The following is an 18,799-nucleotide window of genomic DNA, read 5'->3' as shown; positions in this document are numbered from 1 at the left end:
TTGCCTTATATGTATGTCATATGTTTTCACATATGTGATAGCTGGACACAGGCTGTGTCTCGCTTGGTAATTGCTTTACATCTTTGATATATATATAACTTTTTATACTATTAAAATCTGTCCGGCTGGACAGCAAATATATAGATTTCAATGTTGGTCTATATTCATTCGGATTGTTCTATTCTTGTTAATGTTTGGGACCACTGTCTTTTGAAACAGTGAGGAATCCACAGGTAGATACTGTATCTACCAGAAAAAGCGTTACCGAAGGTAAGTAACTTGTTCTTCTGATAGATACATCTGCCATTGGATTCCTCACCTTGTGAATAGAGACCCACAGTAGTCCCCACTCCCGAAGGAGGGTGTCCACCCTGCTATACCAAGAAATCTTGGAGGACAGAGCGCGCAAAAAGTGGCCGTCCCTCCTCACTTCGGTATCCAAGCAGTAATGCTTTGCGAAAGTGTGGAGGGAAGCCCAAGTTGCAGCTCTGCAAATGTCCTCAACAGGTACACCTCTAGACAATGCAGAAGTAGCAGACCTTGCCCTGGTAGAATGAGCTCTTATACCCTCAGGAGGGTCCTTACCTGCCAGAGAGTAGCAGATCTTGATGCACAGAATTATCCACCTGGAAAGTGTGCGCTTGTGCACCGCTCTACCCTTCCGGCAGCCAGCAAAACCAACAAACAGCTGGTCATCCACTCGAAAGTCTCTTGTTCTATCAAGATAAAAATACACCGCCCTCTTAGGGTCCAGAGGGTGCAGTCTCTCTTCCTCCTTGGAAGGGTGAGGGGGAGGATAGAAGGTGGGAAGGGTAATGGACTGTCCTAGATAGAAGGGAGTTACCACCTTAGGCAGAAAAGCAGCCCTGGTCCTAAGAACCATTTGATCAGCATGAATGGTCCGGAATGGGGGCTTAGAACTAAGAGCTTGAAGCTCACTTACCCTCCTTGCCGAGGTGATCGCAACTAGGAAGACCGTCTTAAAAGACAAAAGCCTCATAGCAGACTTGTGTAAGGGTTCGAAGGGAGAACCCATCAAGAATGTTAAGACAAGATTTAAGTCCCATTGAGGCACGATAAATGGAGAAGGAAGGAGCTTATTAGTGAGGCCCTCCAGAAACCTCAAAACCACTGGAGATTTAAAAAGAGATGGCTGATCTGGCAAACAGAGAAATGCCGACAACGCCGAAAAGTAACTTTGACTGTTGCAACAGCAAATCCTTGCTGTGCCAAAGAAAGAGCAAACTGCAAAATATCGGACAAGTGAGCCCTCAAAGGGTCAATAGCCTTCTCCCTACACCAAACAACAAATTTAGACCAATCTATACTAATAAATGGACTTGTTGGAGTCACGCCTGGCCGAAAGAATGACATCCACCACATCGTGAGGGTGAGAAAAGGAATTCAGGTTGCCCCGTTTAATCTCCAGGCACGAAGGTGTAATGTCTGGAGGTGTGGGTGTAGAACCTGCCCCTCCATCTGAGAGAGGAGATCTGCCCTGAAAGGGAGACGGAGCGGCGGGTGAGAGGAGAGGTGGAGTAGATCCGTGTACCACACACTTCTTGGCCAATCCGGGGTGACCAATATGACTTGGGCCCGGTCCTGGAGAATCTTCCTCAGAACCCGAGGAATCAAGGGTATGGGAGGAAACGCGTAAAGGAGTTGACTTCCCCAAGTCAACTGAAACGCGTCCCCCAAAGCTCCTTGCATCGGATACTGGAGACTGCAGAAAGACAGACAGTGAGCATTCTCGCGAGTGGCGAACAGGTCCACCCGAGGAGCCCCCCACATCTGAAAGATGTCGTGAACAACCTCCGGATGGAGCCTCCACTCGTGGTCGGCAGAGAACTGCCGACTGAGAATGTCTGCACGTACGTTCAGAACTCCGGCCAGATGATTTGCCATCACACAAATCTGGATCAGGACCAGAGACGCAGAGCCTCTCTGCAGAGACACTGCAACCCAACTCCTCCCTGCTTGTTGACATACCACATCGCAGTCGTGTTGTCCGTCAGGACTTGAAATGACTGACCGCGAAGGGAAGGGAGGAAGCCTTGAGCGCCAGACGTATCGCCGGCAACTCTAGAAGGTTGGTGTGAAGCAACCTTTCCTCTGGAGATCAAAGACCTTTGACCTCCAGATCCCTCAGATGAGCACCCCACCCTAGAGTGGATGCATCCGTTATCAATGTGGCCACCAATGGAGGCAGATGAAAAGGCTTTCCTTGAGACAGATTGCCCTCCACGCTCCACCAAAACAAATCCGCTGCAGTTTTTCTGGAGATCCTCACTGACTCCCGGAGATCTCCGTTGTGCTGATACCACTGCCTGCGGAGGCACCACTGGAGTGCCCTCATGCGCCAGCGTGCATGGTTGACCAACAGAATGCAAGAAGCCATCAGACCGAGCAGACGAAGGACCTTCAGGACTGGAACAACCGCTCCATTGTAGAATAAAGGAATCATTTCCTGTATGTCACGAATCCTTTGAGGAGGAGGGAATGCACCGCATACAGTAGTGTCCAGTACCGCACCTATGAACAGGTTGCGCTGGGAGGGCACCAGGTGAGATTTGGGTACATTTATCGAAAACCCAACCTGTGCAACAACTGAGTTGTCACTTGCAGATGACGGAGCACCTTCTTTGGCGACTCCGCTTTGATCAGCCAGTCGTCCAGATACGGGAATACAGGTATCCCCGACTACCTGAGATGTGCTGCCACCACTGCCATCACCTTGGTGAAAACTTGAGGCGCAGTAGTAAGACCAAACAGAAGGACCGCAAACTGGCAGTGTTGCGACCCCACCGTAAAACGGAGATACTTTCTGTGCGACTTCAGGATGGGGATGTGGGACTTCTTCCTGCAGGAGAAACAGGTGGTCCTCGAACAATAACCTTGTCAAGGAGGGTAATTGGGAGGGAACTCCTGAAAAGGAAGAGCATACCCATTTTCTACGAGATTGAGAACCCAAAGATCTGATGTAACCGATTCCCAATCCCGTAGAAAATGAGTAAGCCGACCCCCTACCGGACCCGCATGATCCGGAATGGCGGATCTAGGGCTGCTTTGCTGTTGTAGGTGGGGGGTGGGTATTCGAGGAGGAAGTAGAGGAGGAGGAGGCTTGACGTCCACGGCCACGACCCTTTGTCTACCTCTGTATGACTTATACAAAGGGTTCTGTTGTTGCTGCTGTTGTTGGCTTTGTTTAAAGGGACGAAAAGTGGACCTCCCAAAGCCCCTGTACTTTCTAGTGGAAGAGCCTCTAGTTTGCAAGCCCAAAGACCTAGCCGTCGCCCGGCTATCTTTAAACCTCTCCAATGCCGCATCCTCTTTCTTTCCAAAGAGGCCAGTGCTGTCAAAAGTCAAATCCATAAGAGCAGCCTGAACATTTGCCGAAAACTCAGAAGATTTTAGCCAAGCGGCTCTTCTGGTGGCCACTGAAGAACCCATTATCCTAGCCACAGAGTCCGCCGTGTCTATGCCACTCTGAATAACCTGGCGGGCTGCCGCCTGAGTGTCAGAGACAACCTCATTGAAGTTCTTTCTATCTTCCTCCAGAAGCTTAGGTGACAATTGCTTAACCGAATCCATCAAGGCATGCACATATCTGCCCAGCAGGCAAATAGCATTCGTAGACTTCAGACCCATGCTACCTGAGGAGAAAACCTTTTTAGCAGTTTGATCCAATTTCTTTGAGTCTTTATCTCCAGGCACCTGGGGAAAAGAGCCTGCTGACCTGTTCGAACAAGCGGCTTGCACCACCAGACTCTCCGGCGAAGGATGAGAAGTCAAGAACTCAGGGTCATCAGGTGCCACCCTATATCATCTCGCCACTGATCTGGACACCGCAGGAGCAGACAAAGGCTTTTTCCAGACCTCTAAAATTGGTTCAGTCAGAGCCTCAGTGAATGGCAGAGTCGGCTCAATAACTGAAGAAGGCGAATGTAAAACCTCCGTGAGGATATTAGGTTTGAACTCCACTGTAGGCAAAATCAAATTTAGCAGCTCAGCAGCCTTTTTAATAACCACATGGTATGGCGCTACATCCTTAGAGGGTGCATACGAAACTGCAGGCAACCCCCATTCTGGAGAAAGCTCTAGTTCACTAGCACTATGGAGATCCACAAAAAAATCCTCCTGCTCCTGAAGTTCTCCTTCCTCCACTTCAGGGTCCTCATATTCCTTCTCCTCCAGTAGACGCTGGGTTCTACGCCTCGACCACTCCAGACGAACCGAAGTAGTCGGATCCGGTAATGACTCAGACGGAGTCGGAGCCGGCGGCGAACGAGGAACCGGAACAGCTGAAGGATGGGAAGCCGGAACCGGCGTCGAACCCCGATCCAAATCCCAAGGTCGTTCCGGAGCCGGCGAAGCCGTGTGCGGAGTCAATGACCTCGGCGGCGCCGTACCGAGCCATGGTGGGTATGGCATCGGCATAAACGGCAGAAAAGGCGCCGGAGCATAAGCTTGAGTGATACCCAAGTTAAACGACAATGGACCCATGGGACCCGCAGGTGCTCCAGAGGGGTACATTGCCCTCGCATAGACGTCAAACATGGCGTTAAGGAAATGCTGGTCCTGACCAGGAAAGGGAGGGTACGAACCCAATGGCTGCTCCGGATTCGGCTCCTCTTCACCCTCTGGGTTATCCACCGGAGTCGGTGCCCGAGGAATTTCCACGTCTTCTTCATGCTCCGAAGACTGACACGAATCCGGATTCGGTTCCAGCTCCGGATCCGGAGATTTCTCTCGAGATCAAACAGGCGAGGCACCACCTTCAGGCTCACAAACAGGAGAAGGAGACACAAAATCCTTTTTATGTCTTCGAGAAGAAGACTTTCTCTTCGGTTTCGATGACTCAGAATGACGCCTTGAACTATGCTTCTTCCTCTTGTGTTTTTTCTTCGAGGAACCCGAAGCATGTCCCGAAGCCGACCTCTATGCCGTCTCCAACCTGGCCCTCGACCTCTATCTCGATCGCGACTTCGATCGCGACTTCTGCTTCGATCTCGAGCGGATAGACCTTGACCTCGAAGATCTCTTGGCTTCTTTACCTTTCACCTTTGCCAGCAGAGGTTTTGCCCCTCGTTCTCGCAGAGCCTTAGGGTTCATCTTAAAGCAGGATCGACAGCCTTTAACATCATGGTCTGAACCCAGACACCACAAACAATCGTTGTGAGGATGTCAGACATCATCCGGGCACATGAGCCGCACTGCTTAAACCCAGTCTTCTTTGACGACATCTTCGACGGAGAACAGAAACACAGTAACACACAAATAGTAACAAAGTCACTATCTGAATCACAGAAGATCCCAGAAACCGTTAGCGTAGACGACGTGGAAAAAAGGGAACTGATGTCATCACGCCGACGTAGGCCTAATATGGAGTCGGTGACGTCAGACGGAGGCGCGTGCGATGCCGTGCTCCTAGGACGTCGTCCACGCCGGCGTGCTACAAAGAATTTTCCAAACATTGCTGACGCAAGGGGGATATTCACAAGGTGAGGAATCCACTGGCAGATGTATCTATCAGAAAAGTTATACAACAGGAGATGTCAGATGGAGACTACAGGCTAATTGCAAAAAACGTGAGTACTCGAAAAAAATATCCAGAAGAGGGGGCTCACTCCGCAGGTCAGAATCAAGACGTCAGATTAGTCAAACTGTGAAAATGGAGAGCAGAATAGCAGGGAGGCTTCGAACAACATAGACTTTTAAGATATCTATAGTACTAGGACACAGGCAATGGTATCATTCAAAGGGAGAACATTTGGTAGATGGGACTGAAGGGATAAGGACACACGAAAAATAGAATTCACCAATGACCAGACAGAATCTCACTTATGTTGCCAGCATAATAAAACATTTGTTTTAACTATAACAAAGCTTTACGTAGCGTCACAGGGTGAGCATATTCAAAAGAGTTTGAGATCTATAAACTTTGTTGAACACATTTCTCAATGATGAAATTGCACATACAATAAAAGTGTTTTACAATCAAAGTCCATTTTACACCTGTACCGGTGAGTTTAGAACTACTAACAATCAGACCTTGTGAACATTGAAGACAGCAGATAGAGGTGAGTGATTGTAGGAGTAAATTTCAAGTTCAGTGAAAAAGGCAAATAACATGGTGTTTGAGGCGGAGTAGCCATGCAAAATACAAATACCAAAACACACACTATTGTGGGTACTAAAAAGAAATGTCACTGTTTGCTACCGAGAAACACAAATGTAAAACTACCCCTATAAAGGAAGGAGTCAATGGCTTTTATAAGATGGGAAAGGAAAAAGAAAAGAACCCTCGAGTATTCTAAAGAGGTTTGTGAAGTGGGATTTAACAGTGAAAAATAACTTCCCTTTGGAGAAGAAAGTAAAACAAAGGGTACATGTATGCTACAGAGGATTTCCCACTATTTAGATAGGCTCCCTCCATCCCCCATCACCCAGTACCTCAAGTAACCATGGACTAATAGGAGAGTGAGTGTGTGAATCTAACACCAGCACAGATTTCAATTCATACTGGAGGGATATTTGTAAATAGCCAAAAAGTCGGAAATGTACACAAACCTGTATGGCGGCCATATTTCTAAACTTCTCTACACAACTTTTGTGAATTGGGAACAGACATTAATCACAACTGAGAAATCAACCCGTTGGCTCATAAAATGTTTTTTTGACAATAAATATTTGGTGATTTGCATATTACTACAGGACGTAGTAACTGTAAATTCAATGTCTGAACATACTCATACAGTTCACAGTAGAGTCAAGATTAGGCACCCACGCTATAATTTGGACATCACGTCATGATTAAACAGGATTGCTGTGCAGTTTAAGTAGGCACACTCTGAATAATATCCTTAATTCATTAAGAAAACAATAAACCAGATGGACTGTGTTCCAGAAAAGCACAATTAGTCATGTGAATTACCAGCCCATTACATTTCTTCAGTGTATAAAGTTAATAGAACTCTACATAGGGTGCTAAGATTAAACACATTTGGAAAAGTACTTCAGACATGAAAGATAAAGGATTAGATGAAACTAAAACAAAGAATATGTTTAACTTACTTTTGTCAGGTGCATTTTGCAATGTTGCAGAAGACGAGGACAACCGTTTGTTTATTACTATTTCTGCTTGCTTCAGGTTGGACGAAGATGTAGAGCGCTTAGTAGCTACAAGTAAAATTGGAACACAAAAAGGAATGTCCTGTGCAGTGAATATATTTTTTCAGAATATCGAAGACTCATTTTTTTAGCACTTGAAAATGATAGTGACAGTTTATATCAATAAAAATGAACACGTTTATTTTAGCACTATTTATATACCAAACAGAATAAGTCTATGTTTAAAGTGGCATTGTCTTTGCCGGAGGAACTTCTGACCATTTTGCTCTTTATTATACTTTATTATAGCTGAGAAGCTAGTATTCCACAGCATTTTAGCAGCTAGTGAATGGACTTGATTCTGAGGTGAAAAACCTTCCATCACGTGTTTATTTTAGTGCATTAAATAGTTTCACGCCATCCGTACACCTGCTTTTAAATTTTTCTTCAGAACGAGATTATTAATTGGGACCCTAGAAAGTGTAAGAGCGGCTGCATGGTTAACTGGAAAGTAAAACAACCACTTTATCAAGAAAATTGAATAAAACATTATTGGTTACAATACATTTTATTTGGTCTGTTTAAAACGCACTGACCACATATCTGAATAATAAGTACCTACCGGTTAAAAATCTAATTTAGGACAAAGAAGATTTAATGTATTGTGTTTTATACTAACAAATTAATTGAGCAGCACGGAACAACGTGCCTCAGGGACCCACCAAAACACAGGTATGCGTAAGGATTTAGTGTATTTTTTTAACATGGGTTCAAGGATATGAAATATTGTTAAAGAAGACTGGATGAATTAGGCTCAAGGGCTAATCAGAACAGCAGTTACTCATGGAAAGCTCTGTTAAACAAGTTCGACAATGTTATTTCGGAGCGTGCAGGCTTCAAATCACATAATGGTGCTAATTGAAGCAAATGTTAAAATGGTTACATATAGAATAACTGAAAGTGATTCAGGGAAGAATGTGTATTTAAACACTGATGATTTTCATCTTTGTACACATTCAATGTAAACAAGTTTGATTTTAGTCCGGAGGTGGGAGAAGGATCTACCACCCAATTTAGCACGTTGGGCTCTAGGCACCACCATCTTGTTTTCAGACACGGATTGCAAGCTTCTAAACTGCAGATATTCAGTCGGTTTCTTACAAAGGAACAGTTGCCTATGCCAATGAAAGGCCCTGTGGGCAATGCTGGTCAACAAATAGTCAAGGTAACTTTTTTATCCCCCCCAAAAAAGTTGCATTTGTACATCTGAGATGCTGTGGTCAAACATAACAAGCTTTAACAGTATATGAGCTGGTACATTCTACACCTTTATCTGTTGTGTCTCTTTTCTGGAGGTATTTTTCATTCAAGTCTATGTGATTGCCTGCTGGTTTCTACAAAAGTAAACGTTGTCAAAAGGTATTAGAATCCTTGCTGTCACCAAGCATGCCTTAAAGGAGAATGCAGGGAGGGGTAATGTGTTGTATGAAAGCCAAAGGATCCCGGGATACAGAGTGTGGTGCACACGTCCATTAAGCATTGTAATATGGTTTCAGGCATGTTTTTGCGTGCATGTTACTTTAGCATGGCTTATTAGAAGTTTAAACGCCATTTTATTTTTGCTGCTTTTGCACACGACACTGCATAGCTGTTTTTGCACGTTAGCCTTCGCGAAGGTCTGTCTACACATGAGAAAAGGTTTGTTTTCGACATCTCTAGACTTACATTGTGCCCCTAGTCTGAACAGTGAGCGGAGCCGTCAAGGTTATCATAACATTTTGGCTGTTTTTCGACATGTCCGTTTAACGCTTTCTAGACACAACATTTTGAAAGCTGTGAGCCAAGCAAGATTCTGGCGCCTTTAACATTGCACACTTGCCATGATTTCACACACTTGGAATATTCCTTTTCCAGGGATGCAGAGAGCCTATGCTGATCCAGATGTAATTTACTTTTGCGGAGCGGAAAGGTAATGGGGTCCCCCAAACCAAGCCCAAGAGACCTTCTTTAGTTTATAATACATAGTTCCTATATAGGGAGGGTGTTAAAACTAGGTGCTAAAGGACCTGTTTTCACCATTGTTGTAATATGCTTTCTCCTTTTGTATTTTATAGAGTTGTAACCATGCTGACCATATTATTGTTATTCATATGTCTGCTTGCTGGTTGGGGTTTTTCTAGGTACTGAGGTGAGTTTTTGGTACACCACAATTCACTGATGTCCTGGGTCTCGGTGCACAGGTTTGTGTAGGGGCAGAATTCTTGCAACAGCATCCACCTTGCTACTTCATTCTGGAAACCATTGTTTGATTTGCACTTTCTGCATTTGCTTAGAAGGAGTGTATTGTTCAATAATTAACATTTCATTCACATTCTTAACTGATGAACCCTCTGAAATGCAAATAGCGTGTATTGCACTTTTCATTTTTAATGGCTTTTGTCTGTTTAAATTGTTTTATGGTTAATCCATTTTTAATCATGCACTAGTAATTAATCATTGTTTTTAAATAAAGTTTCACACATTGGCTCATTTTTTCACAATCTCCTGTTAAATATTAAGAATTAACAAGTACACCGTTTGTATACATGCTAAATGTATTCTGTACAAAAAAAGCATTTCATCAACCTGCCCCACAATAAGAATATAATTGAAGATAGAAAAAAATTAAAATGTCAAGTTAGCAAATTAAGAAAAAGCTAAAGCTTTTAGGGCATGTCTGAATCTGGTTTGTTATTGCCTCCTTAAAAAAGGACAGTCCCTATGCAGACGGAACAATGGTTAAATGTTTATGCTGCATGACTGTTCAGCAAGTAAGTTCATGCTTGTTAATGTAACAGCAGTAAGAAGAGCGGCAATAGCGTGTAGCTTTCATGCAAGAAAGTATGCTCTGCACCACACTGCGTTCATCTGCTAAATGATGAAAATGATTAGTACTAGCACAAAGAGAAAGCAAGCAGGTGTTTCTTAAATCAATACCGCTAGATCCAATGTCATCTGAAGTTTGTGGTCCTGTAGAACAAGGGATGTTACAATATAAATCTAGAGGACTGGGACTACCTAAATCAAAAGAAAAAACAAATATAACATGTCGAACATCACGGTATAGTGTTTATATTAAGAGTTGACAAGAAGCTTTAACATGGGAATACGAGACTGTAAGGAAACTCACTACAGTGCCACAAAAATAACCACATTACAGAAAATATTCTTCCTATTTAAAGGTGTATGCTGAATGATTACATGAGAACATTCTACCTGCACAACGTCTTCCCCAGTACTGCATGATACCAAACGTCATAGCCATATATAGGGTAGACTGCACAAATAACATTTAAAGTAATTCTTGTAATGGAGTTTTATGATTAGAATGTAATCCGAATATAGGTGGAACCACTGTTAAGAAAAGAAAAAAAAAAGCGAGATGTGAAATTTATCTGTGGCCAGTATGTTGCCTAGACCTAGGCTAGTATGTTACCTAGGCCTGGGCAGGGCTCTGTTTGCGGAGTTTTCTGCACTCCGCGTGGCTCGATGTAGTGCAGAAATCTGCGTTCCGCGTATAGCAGCAGAGTTTTTTCTCGGCTCGCAAATGGTAAGTTTGCAAGTGCAAGCTGCCACTCGTGTAGAATTTGTACCCGAGCGGCTGAAAAACCAGTGCGTAAAGCAGTTGCCACTTGCAGAACTCCGCTGAGTTTTTTTGTCACTTCACGGAGTTCCGCGGAGCGAAACTCCAATAAACTACGCCCAGGCCAGGTAACAACTCACTGGGATAGCCCAGCCACCATGAAGGTTTATTTTGTTTCATCTTTCCATTGAATAAATACAGGGAAAAGGCAATACCTACCAAAACCAACTCAATTTCACTTGCTAGTATCATCCCTAGCAGGACATGTTTGGTAGAACAATCCAGCAGAGTTAACATATTAACAGTTTCTGCTCAGTAACACTAGTTCAAATTTTTCAGCATGGGTCCTCCCTTACTCAAAAAACTTTCTTGATATTGGGGCAAACAATGAACCATTTCACAGGCTTTAATTTAAAAATTTTCAACGTTTTACTAGGAGGGACTCAAGTGATAGCTGTAATTTTATGGGTTGCCCTTCTTAGTGCTTTCTGAACTCATTGATAACACTTACCATTTCTGCTGTGTCTGCTGCTTCAGAGCTCTTGTGGTTATAAGAATTATCTATTTTTATATATTATTCTTTGGTCACTGTGGGAAGGGTGAACCAGTTATTTCATTCTTGGCTCTGTCTGTAAACTGGTGAGTATGGAAGTATTCAAATTATGGTATTATGGGCACTATTTCCCCAAGCACCAATGCAGAAATGAATCTTCTAACTATGTACTATGACTGTTCAACTAATTTACCACAGTTCAAGTGTGAGGGAAATTATTTAGAATTGCTAATTTGTTTTACTGAGGCAGTTCCTGGTCGTCATTGCAATTTGACAGTCTTGGTTCTGTACATGGGAATACATTTTCCAATTTGACAAGCTACACTAAAATTGCTCCCTAAACTTTCAAGGTGATCAATGTTCTGAATCCCTCATAAATAATGACCATAAGTTGGTAAATGGTATCTACCACCACTGACCTAAACTGTCCCTTTGAATTACTCCCAGACTCCATACAGAAATATATAAATATCCTTTTATTTGAAACAATTCACCTCCTACAATATGCTTTGTGCAGTTCTTATTTCCTCACTCATCTTCTCTATGACTGGTAAGTAGTCTACTAAAACCTTGTTTTTAGGTTTCACCCAAAAATCAAGGTGATCAGTGGGACTACTAACAAAGGTCTGAGTAATTGGCAATCCTTTTAGGCCCGCTTTCAGGCCATTGTTTTTTTGCCCACTGAGCAACTCCAGACAGGGCGCAAAGCTAGGCAAATCTGTTAGTGCCTTGCTCCAAGAGAAACAGTCCAGTACGAACAGCTGCCCATGCCCTCACTGAATATGCTCAGAAACAACCCCAGAGAGGTTTCAGATTTGTTGCACACCATCAGTGCCATATTGGCAGAATTGTACCTATTGTCTTGAAATAATATGGCAATCATACATTTAACAATGTAAATGACAAGAAGAATTTTCCCAAACTTTTTTTAAGGAAAAAATTAGAGAATGTGGCTAGACAGGGTGTAGACTTTAAAGGCTGGAAAACAGATACTGCTCCTTTAAAAAAAAGCACACTCTACCACTATTCCATCATGCCATGACAGTGGCTCCAGCTTTTTTTTTTTAGATGACTTAGGATCCTGACCTGTATGCAATTCACCTCTCTTCCCTCCACCGAGGAGGAGATGCCTCCGAATTCAATGGACATTTCCAAAAAAGGAGAAATAGGACTACAAGTAAGTAGCTTTTTCAACGTTTTGTTAACCTTCATTAGGCCTGTGGTTGCATCCATACATTGTTCTAAAATGTTTTAACAGATGGAAACTAGGGAGGAGGGCGCAGGTTTTTTTTGCAACTGTTTAAGAATACATCAGTGATATGTGAAGCATGCTGCTGCATTGTTTTTTTTGTCATGTTCTCAAATACTGCATACGGCACCTGGAGTGGATGGGACAGCAAAATGCCATGATATAACTGTACTATGCCTCAGTATGCTGTAGGTGTTATTCTGTTTGAAGAAATACCAATGAAAATAATTTCCCCCAAAAAGTATCTCTTCCTAATCCTTCAGCACATTTACTTTGGTAACCATAAGCAATAAAAATTAGTAAGCCCACTCCCTGAAAATGTTGAAAAAACTGAAAATACCAGGCTTCACATAAAAAGGCTGCTCAAGGAATTATGAGTTACCTCAGAATCTGTCATGGAGTCTTTTTCAATAATATAGAACGTTGTGAACATACACCTTTAGGCAACTACTTTGCAAATCTCTGAGATGCAATACTTGCAGATTTACCGCTTATTGATGGATTTTTGATTAACACCATAGTGTACAGAAGTAATCCATTTTGGAGATGAGCTGTTTTAAAGTGGAAAAATATGCACAAAGGGTCTCATTTAGAGTTTGACAATATACACCATCAAAATGTGACCAATATCCCATCCACCACATTACAAGTGCCACTGGCTATCTAATGCACTTGTAATATAGGGAACGGGACATCCTCTATGGTTGTGAAGAATTGTCACATCTGCCAAACTCAAAGTAAGGTCTCACATTACAAATAAATATTTTGCCTCTGCATTATTGTTTGCTTTGTCTAGGTACACTAAACACACTCCTAAGCATGTGCAAAGACCTTTCTGCTGAAGGTGAAAGACAATGAAAATGTTGGCAGTGGAATAGACTGCGTAACATCAATGCCCAGCACCATCTTGAGAATAAAACTTTGAAGCATCTGCATGACCACCTTTTCTCATGAGAATATAGGATAAGGTTCAAGAGAGCCTAATGGATTTTGCTAACCTTCCAAGCTGAAGCTGAATGTAAATAAGACTGAGCTGGTGGCAATTGAGGTCACAATGAACACTGGCACGAAACACTGAGGCCAACATGCGTGGAAGCCCCTGACACCTACTACAAAAGAAATGTCCTTGGGAGGGCTACTGGACCAGAAGGGTTCACAAGAAGTACAAGTCATCGCAGTGGTGAACTTCTGCTTTGCCTTCCCAGGAATAATTCCCCCTTCCTTAATAGGAAAGGTATCATCATAGACCACTACCACTTTGTGGATCCTCTGCAGAGTTGCTTACTGTAATAGGTCAGTACTTTGGTTTGTAGGCTTATCCTAAAGACACCATAAAGCGAGTGAAGAACTTTGCATCCAGGACAGTGTGTAAGAAAAGCGTTACTTACCTGTAACTGCAGTTATCTAGTATTGGTGTCTTTCATAGATTCACATGCCTGAATCATTCCCTGTCGTCGGAATGGGAGACCCCGGAACATAAATAAAGTAATGTCCCATAGACATATAGATAAATAGGCCTAAAGGCCTCACATAAGTAACAAGTACCTTTTCAATGTCCTTTTGTAGAAAGGACCAAACTCTAGAAAAGAGCCAATCAGCTGTCACCTCCCTCTAGAACCCTCCTAGAAGGAGCCTCAGTCCCTCAGATTTTCGTACGCACGATGCTAAGTAGGCGTATTACTGAGAGAAGTAGGTGAGTCCTTCCAGGGGAGGTGGGAGGGTTGCATTTGAATCTATGAAAGAAACCAATACTGGATAACTGCAGTTACAGGTAAGTAATGCATTTCTTAGCCAGTATTAGGGGTGTCTTTCATAGATTCACATGCCTGAATCAGAGTAGCAAGCAATGAACAAAGCACATTTCGGATGACTTGCATATCCTATAAAAATTGATACAAGTACAAGTATCAATTTTTATAGGATATGCAAGTCATTAGATATCATATTAAACGACTAATAGAAACGGAATATGCTACTTACCAGTATGCATCTGTTCTTGGCATGTAGAGCTGCAGAGTTGTACATTTAGCATTAGATTGCCACCTGGTGTTGGGCTCGGATGATTGCAGGTTGTTGTTGTTTTCTTGGAAGAAGTCTTTGTAGTCACGAGATAGGTGACTCCTCCCATGGACAATACTGCGCATGGTCATCGACTCCATCCTCAGATTGTTTTTCGCCGTGATGGGAAATGATGGAGTTAGTAAAAGAAAAGAGAAAAGGATGTCCATGCGTGTGCATCTAAGTAAGATGAGTACTGGAACGGATACAAGTCCCGGGGAGGAGGGAGGGCATGTACAACTCTGCAGCTCTACATGCCAAGAACAGATGCATACTGGTAAGTAGCATATTCCGTTCGAGGCATATGAGCTGCAGATTGTACATTTAGCAACAATTGTGCAGCGGTGTCTCCCCTAGCGGTGGTCGCTTGTATCCGTTGCAGCATACTGAATGCAAATGCTACTTACCAGTATGCATCTGTTCTTGGCATGTAGGGCTGCTGACATTCATATCTGTGCATAGATTGCCGCCTAGTGTTGGGTCCGGATGATTGCACATTGTTGTCCTGGAAGAGTCTTCGAAGTATCACGAGATAGGTGGCTCCTCCCCTGGACTACAGTGCGCATGGGCATCGCCTCCATCCCCAGATTGTTTTTAGCCATTGTGGCCGAGATGGAGTGAACTATGTGAGTGATGACCATGCTATGAGCATATACATGAATACTGCAGCTGCTACAGGCGCCGGGGAGGAGGGCGGGCGATATGAATGTCAGCAGCCCTACATGCCAAGAACAGATGCATACTGGTAAGTAGCATTTGCAGTTCGAGGCATGTGGGCTGCTGAATTCATATCTGTGCATAGAATACATAGCAGTCCTCCATTATTTGCGGCCGCCCGTGCCAGCTGCAGCAGTTTGGAAAAGTGTCTTGAGAACAGCCTGACCCACAGCTGCCTGCTGTTTAGAGTGCACGTCTACACAGTAGTGTTTAGTAAATGTATGTGTGGTAGACCATGTGGCTGCTCTACATATATCCTCTAAGGGAATGTTCCCAAGGAAAGCCATAGAGGCCCCCAACTTTCTGGTGGAGTGGGCTCTTGGTGGAATTGTAAGAGTGTGTTTAGCCTTAGCGTAACAGATCTGAATACATTTCACGATCCACCTAGCAATTCCAGCCTTGGAAATAGCGTTACCCTTGTGGTGTGATGCAAAGGCAACGAAAAGCTGCTTAGTCTTTCTAAAATCCTTTGTCCTGTCAATGTAATACATTAGGGCCCTTTTAACGTCAAGGGTGTGGAGCATCCGCTCCGCCAGCGACTCAGGATTTTGAAAAAACACCGGCAACTCGATTGTTTGGTTTATGTGGAATTGAGACACAACCTTGGGTAGAAATTTAGGGTTAGTGCGGAGCACCACCCTGTTAGCATGGACTTGGAAAAAAGGCTCTTGGATGGTGAGGGCCTGCAACTCGCTAACCCTCCGTAGCGATGTAATTGCTACTAAGAAAGCCACTTTCCAAGTCAGAAACTGAAGCTCACAAGAGTGTAGTGGCTCGAAAGGAGGACCCATCAGCCTTGTAAGAACCACATTGAGGTTCCATTCTGGAGCTGGTGGTGTCCGTGATGGAATGACCCTTTTGAGTCCTTCCAGAAATGCCTTGATAGCAGGTACCTTGAAAAGTGAAAGGTGTCGCCTATTCTGGAGGTATGCGGCCATCGCAGACAGGTGAATGCGGATGGAAGAATACGCCAAATTGCATTGGTACAGATGGAACAGGTAACAGATGATGTTCTGAATGGAAGCATCCAGCGGGTTAATGTCGTGGTTCGCACAATAAATGACAAACCGCTTCCATTTAGCCGCATACCATGCTCTAGTAGTGGGCTTTCTTGCCTCCCGAATGATGTCCATGCAATCCGGGGGAAGATTGAGGTAGCCAAACTCTAGGACTTCAGGAGCCAGATCGCCAGGTTGAGCTGTTGCGGATCTGGGTGCTGAATGTCGCCATGGCTCTGCGTCAGAAGGCTGGGGGTGAGATGAAGCCTTTGATGCGGTACCACGGAAAGTTCCAGAAACGTGGTGTACCATGGTTGGCGAGCCCACGTTGGAGCAACCAGGATGAGAGTCATCGAGTGCTGCCTGAGCTTGCGCGCCACCAGCGGTATCAGAGGTGCTGGGGGAAAAGCGTACGCAAAATCTGCCTGACCAGTTCATCCATATCGCATTGAACTGCGAGTGTAGGAACCTGGCGGCGAAGCTTTGGCATTTTGCATTCTCCCTTGTGGCGAACAGGTCTATCTCTGGATGACCCCACCTTTGGAAGTACGGTTGGAGTACTGATGGATGTATCTCCCACTCGTGCATTTGGTGGCTGTGCCTGCTGAGCAGGTCCGCCATCTGATTGTCTTTGCCTGGGAGATGTTCTGCCATTAGGAAAATGTTCCTCTGAATGGCCCACTTCCACATGCTCTGAGCCAGATGAGACAGCTGCGGAGAGTGTGTGCCCCCCTGTTTCTGAATGTAGTACATGGCCGTCATGTTGTCCGTCCGGATCAACACGACCTTGTTGCACAGATGTACTTTGAATGCCTTTAAGGCCATGAAGATTGCCATCAGTTCTAATACGTTGATGTGCATCTTCCTTTGCTGTAGTGTCCATAGTCCCTGCACTGTGTAGTGGAGTACATGCGCTCCCCATCCCTGGAGAGAAGCGTCCGTCGTCAGGATAATCTGTGGCACAGGCTCTTGGAACGGTCGGCCCTTGCAAAGGTTTTGTGGATTCCACCAATGCAGAGAGTTGTACGCCAGATCGCTCACCAACACTAGGTCTGTTAGTTGCCCGTGAGCCTGAGTCCACTGACGTGCTAAGCACTCCTGAAGCGGACGCATATGTAATCTCGCGTGCGGGACAATGGAGATGCAGGAGGCCATCATGCCTATCAACTGCATGAACACCTTCGCTGGAAGCGAGTGCTGAGGTCTGAATCGTTGGATCTGCGTCTGAATACTGGCGACTCTCACTGAATTTGGCTGCGCAGTGGCCGCCAGAGTGTTTATTGTCGCGCCCAGATACTGCCGTATGTGGGCGGGCTGGAGATGGGATTTTGGGTAATTTAGTGAGAATCCCAGATCGTGCAGGAGATGAATGGTGCGGGACACGTGGTCGGCGCACTGTTGTTCCGACTTTGCCTTAATGAGCCAGTCGTTCAGATAGGGGTAGACATGGATGTTTTGACGTCTTAGATGCGCCGCCACAGTCGCCAGGCACTTCGTAAAGACCCTGGGCGCTGTGGTGACCCCAAAGGGCAGAACCCTGAACTGGTAGTGCCGGTCTTGAATGGTGAACCTTAGGTACTTCCTGTGTGAAGGATGCAGGGGAATGTGAAAGTATGCATCCTTGAGATCCAGAGTAGCCAGGAAGTCCCCCTGCCGAAGCAGAGGGAGAACCTGCTGCAACGTGAGCATGTGGAAATGTTCTGACAGAATGTACCAGTTGAGGGGCCTGAGGTCCAGGATGGGCCTGAGGGATCCGTCCTTTTTGGGGATTAGAAAGTACCAAGAGTAAACCCCTGTTCCCCTTTCTTGCAGTGGAACGAGCTCTATTGCCCCTTTTTGCAGCATGACTTGGACTTCCTGCTGCAACAAGTGCAAGTGCTCGCCGGACATAGGACGGTTTCTTGGAGGTATGTTTGGTGGAGTGGAAGTGAGTTCCAGACAGTAACCGTATTGGATAAGTGATTTGACCCACCTGTCCGTGGTGATGGATTTCCACGCGGGCAGGAACTGCTGGAGTCTCCCCCCGACTGGTGTTGTGTGGTCGGGGGCAGTGACAAGGCGTCACTGTTTGCTGGCGGTGGAGGACCTGGAGCTGTTATTTCCACGTCCTCTGCCTTTGACGTTGTTGCCCCGGTAACCACCTCTACCCTTGTTGGTGTATGAGGGTTGGGTGTTGTTTTTATAGTATTGCGTGGATTGTGATGCCTGACCCCTTGAGGTGCCTCTGTTATTGGAGCGGCGAAAGGAACCACCCCGAAACTGCTGGGACTGCAGGGCACCCATAGACTTAGCAGTGTCAGTGTCTTTTTTCATCTTTTCAAGGGTTGCATCCACTTCTGGCCCAAACAGGTGGTCCGGATTAACGGTTTGGTTTAAGATGGTAGTCTGTATGTCTGGTTTAAAGCCTGATATCCTAAGCCATGCATGCCTACGCAGTAGCACGCTAGTGTTTATAGCTCTGGAGGCGGTATCAGCCACGTCCAGTGCGCACT

The 18,799-nt window shown here is 44.8% G+C and overlaps 1 protein-coding gene across 16 annotated transcripts in view; it reads right to left on the bottom strand.

Moving 5' to 3' along the window:
- MAP7D3 (MAP7 domain containing 3) overlaps positions 1-18,799 on the bottom strand; it is a 1,137,171-nt gene that overhangs the window by 818,557 nt on the left and 299,815 nt on the right. For 6 of the 16 annotated variants that reach the window (XM_086918652.1, XM_086918653.1, XM_086918658.1 and 3 more), the window contains exons 6-7: positions 10,087-10,167; positions 7,075-7,179 (exon numbers count right to left, since the gene is read on the bottom strand). In XM_086918652.1, coding sequence (XP_086774778.1) covers positions 7,075-7,179; positions 10,087-10,167 — 186 coding nt within the window. The remainder of the gene's footprint in view (positions 1-7,074; positions 7,180-10,086; positions 10,168-18,799) is intronic. The other 10 variants (XM_086918656.1, XM_086918657.1, XM_086918663.1 and 7 more) reach the window with 2 other exon arrangements.

The sequence above is a fragment of the Lissotriton vulgaris genome, chromosome 4_1 (assembly GCF_964263255.1).
Source record: "Lissotriton vulgaris chromosome 4_1, aLisVul1.2, whole genome shotgun sequence".
Classification (NCBI taxonomy): domain Eukaryota; kingdom Metazoa; phylum Chordata; class Amphibia; order Caudata; family Salamandridae; genus Lissotriton; species Lissotriton vulgaris.
Note: the sequence above shows the minus strand (reverse complement) of the source record. Positions and strands in the feature narration are given on the sequence as shown.